This window comes from Epinephelus moara, chromosome 6 (genome assembly GCF_006386435.1).
Source record: "Epinephelus moara isolate mb chromosome 6, YSFRI_EMoa_1.0, whole genome shotgun sequence".
In the NCBI taxonomy this organism is placed as follows: Eukaryota; Metazoa; Chordata; class Actinopteri; order Perciformes; family Serranidae; genus Epinephelus; species Epinephelus moara.
The window spans coordinates 22077358-22084339 of record NC_065511.1 but is presented as its reverse complement, the minus strand read 5'-3'; the positions used below and the strand labels follow the sequence as shown (position 1 = coordinate 22084339).

The 6982-nt window shown below is 45.5% G+C and overlaps 1 protein-coding gene across 1 annotated transcript in view; it reads right to left on the bottom strand.

Moving 5' to 3' along the window:
* Positions 1 to 658: 658 nt before the first annotated feature.
* The window catches only part of LOC126391735 (IgGFc-binding protein), a 40635-nt gene continuing 34311 nt past the window's right edge, over positions 659 to 6982 (bottom strand). The window contains exons 42-50 of the mRNA XM_050046653.1: positions 6283 to 6881; positions 5316 to 5883; positions 4610 to 5208; positions 3949 to 4516; positions 3642 to 3841; positions 3087 to 3467; positions 2039 to 2325; positions 1110 to 1160; positions 659 to 996 (exon numbers count right to left, since the gene is read on the bottom strand). Of these exons, the coding sequence (XP_049902610.1) occupies positions 1151 to 1160; positions 2039 to 2325; positions 3087 to 3467; positions 3642 to 3841; positions 3949 to 4516; positions 4610 to 5208; positions 5316 to 5883; positions 6283 to 6881 (3212 nt within the window). The 3' untranslated portion in view covers positions 659 to 996; positions 1110 to 1150. The remainder of the gene's footprint in view (positions 997 to 1109; positions 1161 to 2038; positions 2326 to 3086; positions 3468 to 3641; positions 3842 to 3948; positions 4517 to 4609; positions 5209 to 5315; positions 5884 to 6282; positions 6882 to 6982) is intronic.

Here is a 6982-nt window from a genome sequence, read left to right as displayed (position 1 = left end):
CTTTAATCATAAGAGTAGTGCTGACACTGCACTTTCATAGCATACAGCACTATTAACCAGCACCACAGAATGAATTTGTAAGTTTCTGTCCTGTTTTGTTGCATTTAGCTCATCTCATGCTGGAAAAACCTCAACTTTCTCCTCACATATTTGAAATTCATTTTCAGTAAGACTTCTTAAGTGTTTCATGTCTACACAAAATAAATCAATGATAGTTAACGTTAGCTGGTTTAGGAAGTAAAGGGACAAAGTGATTTGTGGCACACTATTTTGATAACTCCTTGAGCTTGGGGAAAGGTATCAAGTCTTTGAGTCAAAAGGCTCAAGCTCAAGTGAAGTCAAGAGTCACTGGTGTTAAAGTTCAAGTCGAGTTACAAGTCTTTTTTTGAGTTTGTCAAGCCTGAAGTCATCAAATTTATGACTTGAGTCCACAACTCTGACTTTTATTGCGCTAATACTATCATCCTTGTTTCATTAACATAATATACATGTTATATTTGCACCATCACTCTCATATCATTATAATGAGTACAGCTTATTTTTGCATTTTTATGTTTTTTCCCTATATTGTGTTACAGTATTACAGTACTTGCATTTGTAAATTGCCCCCCCCCCTCCTGGACAAACAAAGTGCTTTGGATTGAAACAACTCATGCAGTGTAATGGAAAAGTTTTTATTGGTCAGAACAGTAAGGAGATCACATTTTGTAAAACAATTTTTAAAACTAAGCAAGTACAGTATAATAAGACAGGTTTAGGACGAGTTCCTCTTGCTCTGTGGAGAAGAGGCGGTGTAACTCCCTCCTCCACTAGATGGAGGTGTCGGTCAAGAGTGAGCCTAATTTTTTCTACCACTCCAAAGTGAACAATAGAGGACCAGACGGCCAGTAAACAACCAAAACCATTTCATGAATCAAGAGGAAGTATTGGAAGTATGATGAGTAAGACTGGCTGTAAACAAGCAACTTCCACCGAACAAACGTCACATTCTTCATCCTGTTCAATAGGGGTAAGAAAATGCAGTGAAGTGAGCCACATTTTTATGGCCGTTTCATTCAGGAGGAAACATCAGTTCACGGTTCTGAGGGGAAACAACTTGAGTTTTTTACCTGTATACCAGATGCTTTCTATCACCGCAGAACCAACATCTCTACAGGCCGCTGAAATGAGAAAGAAAAAAAAAACTGCAGTCAAAGGGCACTGGAGCAAAGTAATGTCATGTTCACTCGGGCACAACAGAGATTACAAGCAGCGCTTCTGAAAATTGTATTTCTAAAGGCATATGCAAACACTCAGGAGCAGCACCGATGCATTTTCTTGTGTTGTTCAGGGTCTGGTGATGAGAAAATGCCCATAAAAACACAAGCATGTTGAATGGAGAGAGGAAGGGGGACGCACAAAACTCAATTCTCAAAGGGATTGACTTAAGGCGAGAACACAGAACTAAAGATGAGGGCTCAAATTAATATTGCACCCAGATGAGTCTTAAGTGTCCTTGGATGACAAGCGGTGATTGGATTGCAAGCTTGGTAGCTTTTGATGGCCATGCCTGTCAGCCTCACCTGCTTTTTAATCAGTAATTACCATAGGGGTTTCTCTGGCATTTCTTAATTAAATTGGACCAAATGCAATTAAAAACCACACTCTCATTCCTTTAAAAGGGCTCTGTGGAGTCCTTGTTTAGTTCTTGCTGTTAAGAGAATAAGCGGTTGAATGGTCATAGCACCGTACCATCTCTCGCTGATCTGTACTTGATTATTTCAGTGGTCAAATTAAGTTTGCTGTTTGCATAATAAAGGGCAAGACAGAGTTCAAGATTAAAACTTCCACTCTAACTGGAATTGAAGGTTAAAAGCGGAGATGAGGAGGCAAAGTTGTTATGTTATTAAACAATTAAAGTTAACATTTGGAGTTTGGGGAACAATGTGATGAGAGCATGTCGTGAAGAAGACTATTATCATAGCAGTAAATGTAGCAATGGATCTTTGCCCATTACATTCGCAGAGGAAGTGTTACAGTATGCCTTTCAAACACTCACCATCTAGAAAAGTCCCCGGCGCTCCAGGAGCCAACAACCACAGTCACATCAGTGGTGATTTTCCCATCTGCGGTCCTCATGTCATCTTTGGAGTCGCTGTTGTAGTTGCCACAGGCGCCGCACATTTTACCGGCCAGGCTGCTGTCGACAATAACGGTGACCTCCTGTGAAATTGAGTAGGTGACCTGCATGGCATGTGCGTGCTCGATGATCACAGTCCTCTGTGAGATTCGGATGGATATTTCACTCGTCACTTTAGCGGGAAGAGACACTTTCCTGCCATTTACCTGGGTGTCATGAAAAATGCGGAAAAAACAAATTGAGATAAAAAAGTTTCGACAACAAAATGACTATTTTTTATGGTTGAACGTTTCAAAGCTCAGTGTGTAGGATTAAGGGGGGAATCACCTGAAAATAGGAATGGTTGTGTATTCATTACCTTAGAATGAGTCATTTATATCTACATGGGGCGCAAGTCTGCATCTACGGAATCCACCATGTTGCACTGCAATGCCTCTACAGTATCCCAGGACGGACAAACCAATCACTGGCTCTAGATATGGCCATTTATGTTTTCAAGTCAGCCCCCGTAATTAGCAGCCTCTCCATGAGCCAAACAGCAATGAAAAAAATGTTAATTTTTGATGTGAAACTGCTTTATTCAGTGTTTGTAGCAGTTTTAGCGACCTGATCTATTTGGTTTGAAGAGGAAGAGACCAGTGTAGATAATTCGTCTCCCGTTAAAAACCTCCTAAACATCTGGATCTTAAATTATCAGAGAAAATACATGAGCACACATTTGCAGGTGCTGGTCTAGCAGCCTGTCTGCAATGAGCTGAATAGTGTCAGAGAAACACTGATTTGAGACCTCTCAGGATAATTCATGTCAAAAAACCTCCTGAACAATGAACACTGAAAGAATTCTAACCAGAAGTTTTGCTTGGCACATGGGAGATGGTTTAAGCTGGTTGCAATCTGCAATCCGCACCACTAGATGCCTCCAAATCCTACACACTGCTCCCTTAACTATTCTTAATCCTTTTCTCACCCAAGTCACATGTTGGCTGTTCACTGCAACAGCTGTTTCCTTGAAGAACACATACACAGTGGCGACAGCGGGAGATGCCCCTCTACTGCAGACCCTGACATCCACAACCACGCGGAACCACAGCTTGGCAGCTTCGTCACACAGAGACGCCACTTCAAATGCCCCTTTAGCTCCTATCGCTCCAGACATGCCATCAAAGGAAGTGAGGTGGCCGACTTGGCTGATGCCGCACTGGCCCTGTTTGACGTGGCAACCTCTGACCCCGTCTCTTACGCTACAGACCTCCTCAGTGGCACAGGACAGCTTCTCACATTTCACCACCCCAGAGGCCTGGCACACACACTTGGACTTGCAGCCTTTGTCCACCACTGTTTCGCCCACCTGGAAACACACATTGTGTATAATGTTAGAACTGTTTATCTTGCAGGTTGGGGAAAAGAATGTTTTATGTTACTATTCATGTATAAATGCTGTCATTTGTCATATGCTGACTATTTTATTACCGACTGTGGCACAGTTACGATGTATGACAACAAAGTAAAATCTCAGTTGTACCGTCAGATATCTGCCATTGAGCACACATCCACAGTTGTCCAAGGGAACACACTGGATGCCATCGAAAACAAAGCCGGCGTCACATTCGCATCCTTCAAAGCAGCCTTCAGAACAAGTGAACGGGTAAATAAAGCTGGCACAGGTCCCACCACAGGTGTTGGCGCACACCTCATAGTGACTGTGTGCAGGGCAGGAGGCAGCTGCAAGAGAAAAAGATGTTTTTAAGATTTTTTATGCATACCTGAAATATCAAACAGAAAAAAATATGGACAATTCTTCAGCTAAAAAGCTGTTGTGTGTGACTCACGGCAGAAGGAGCCGCTCCTCCATGGCTGGATTTTCACTCCTTCGCTCTGGCAGGCCAAAGCATATGCCTGGACACTGTTGCACAGAGTGTCTTTGTCGCCACCCACCGCACAAACATCAAACACACAATGGGACACATATGTCGCTGGGTCGATTTTACTGTGGCAGGCTTTGAAAGGCCCATTAGGTGCGCTCATGATGCCACAGGAGTCGGCTCTCCCGTACAGGGTGGCCTTGGCCTGCTCACATACTGGACACTGGCCTCCGCAGCCACCACACACATTGCCAGGCATGTCCACCACCCATGCCTTCCCAAAGTCATCGACGTTGTTTATTTTTCTGCCATTAGGAAGTATGAAGTCATCGGCGCTGTTCTTGTTGTAGTTGCCGCAAAGACCGCACATCTTACCCTGGTATGTGGAGGGCACGATCACCTCAACATAATAGACAGTGTCGTACAAGACTGTCAATCCAAAATCTGTCCGCACAACTACGTTGCGACCCTCCTGGGTGACCCTGAGACGCCCATCGTCCAGGGAGAGAGGAAGATTTAGAAGTTCATCATCCACCTGGACAGAGGAGGAAGAACAACAGTCATTGTGAGGAAGTAAATAAACATGGACAAACGTAACTACGCATGTGGATTTAAGTGTCAAACTCACAATGACTTTCCATGGCATCTTCTGCTGGATGTAAATGACATAACCGTAGACCGACACTGCAACCGACTTGGTGACAGCCACTTTGCCATTTCCATACTTCTCGTTCCCCTGAGTAACAGTGAATGGCGTGAGCCGGCCATTGTCGTCATTACAAACCTTGGCCAACACATAGACACAGGTGCCCTGGAAATCAAACCTCCGTCCATCAAAGGAAATGTAATGAGGGTCACCAGAAGCCACACACTTGCCCTGCCCCTCTGGGTGGCAGCCTTTCACTCCGTTTACAAGCTTACAGATCTCCCCTGCATGGCACTTGGCTTTTTGGCAAGACACCGCGCCATTCTCTCCACAGACACATTGCTCCACACACTCGGTTTCAGGGTAGAAGACGTCTCCTCTCCTGTAGTAGTGGCCATCATAGGAGCAGCCACAGTCTTTGACAGGCATGCAGGTATCCCCGCTCAGCAGGTAGCCTTCGTCACACTCGCAGGCCTCTGTGCAGGCCCTGTGGCAGGTGACAAGGGAGGTTAAGCTGGCACAGGTGGTCGGGCAGCCCGTGGCACACAGGGTATAATGGCTGTTAGCTGGACACACCATTGCTGTGGGATAGGATGAGAAGAGAGGGAGAGAAACGAGGGAAAAGATAAGAGATATATTGAAATAAGAGATCTGAAATATGAAAATAAAAACACAATGTCAAACTCACGACAGAAGTTATCTGTTCTCCAGGACTGGATGACGATTCCTTCGCTCTGACAGGCATAGACATAGATTCCTACGGCATCACAGATTGCTCCAGGGTGACCATGATAATGACAGGCATCATACACACAGTCCTCCAGGTAAGGAGCAGGGTCCACACGTTTGTGACAATCTCTGAAAGGCCCTGCTCTGTCAGCAATAATACCACAGTACTTCTCGGCTCGGTACACTTTCCTCTGGGAGTCTGTACAGGCCTGGCACCATGCCCCCTGGCAGACTGATGAGCAGCCTGGTACGAGGGCCACCTGCCAGCTCTCCCCCAGCATGTCTCCATTTTTGGCGATCTGGCCGTTCCGCATGGTCAGGTCATCCTGAGCTTTTCCATTGTAGTTGCCGCACAGACCGCAGACCGCATCCTGGTAGTTGCTGGGCAGAGTAACACTCACTGTGCTCCGCCAGTCAAAGGTCACGGTGATACCAGCAACTGTCTCCACTACAGCTGTCCAGCCGCTGAGAAACACAACCAGCTCATTATTGTAATCCAGCGGTAACGAAGCGAGCTGCCCATTGAGCTGGAGAGCAGAAAGCGAGGGAGGGAGGGAGGGAGAAATATTTTTAGGAGATTATAGATTTAATAATTCTGCGGTCCTTGCTAATCCATTCTAATGTGCAGTTAAATCTTAGTTTAATTAAGTCTGCCTGGATCAAAATTTTAATATGCAATTAAATATATATGCAGAAGAGCATGAGGGATGTCAGAATTAGCACAATGACAGAAGGCATTATCCTCCACTCATTTGAATGAGGCTCAGCGTATCTGTGCTGTTTTTATTTTTAATACTGTAACTACATGTCCTATTTTTTCTCTCTCCAAAGATCCACATGAATACAAGTGTCAAGATTACTCATTTAATCTTTTATCAAATCACCCATATGCTTCACAATATCCATACCTCCACATCCATACTTACCAAGACCTTGTGCGGGTATTCTCTGCTGATGGTGAGGGTGATGCCATATATGGAAAACGTGACAGTCCTTGTGTAGGACACGGCTTTGCTTCCCCTGTGGTCGTTCTGCACAGTCACCTTGAATGGCACTAACCCGGGCCGCTCCGAGCACAGTCCCACCAGCTGATATACACATGTGCCCTGGAAGTCATACCTGCGGCCATCGAAACTGCGGTAGTGTGGATCACCTGAGGCTGTGCATGTGGCGTGACTGATGGGTCGGCAGGCACGCTCTCCGTCCACCACGGTGCATGTCTCCTTGGCAGAGCAGGAAGCCTCGCGGCATGTCACCATGCCCAGGGTCGTATCACACTCACATAGACGGCCGCAGGTCTCATCGTCCCAGAAGTGCTGGCCTGGCTTGTAATAACGGCCCTGATAGGAGCAGCCACATGTTTTATCGGGCACACAGACACCAGCGCTGAGGACGTAACCCTTGTCACACACACAGGTCTCCACACAGGTGCCGGTACAGGCCTTCTTTTTCTCAGGGAATGGGCAGGATGGCTGACATGGGCTGGCACAGTCTTCATAGTGGCTGTGACGCTGACAGTTCATTGCTGGATGGAGATTAAATTTTAAAAATTTCAAGGCGTTAACCAAAAACTTAAATATTTGAAATCTTGAATTAAAATGGGCAAATGAGATTCTCATTAGTACT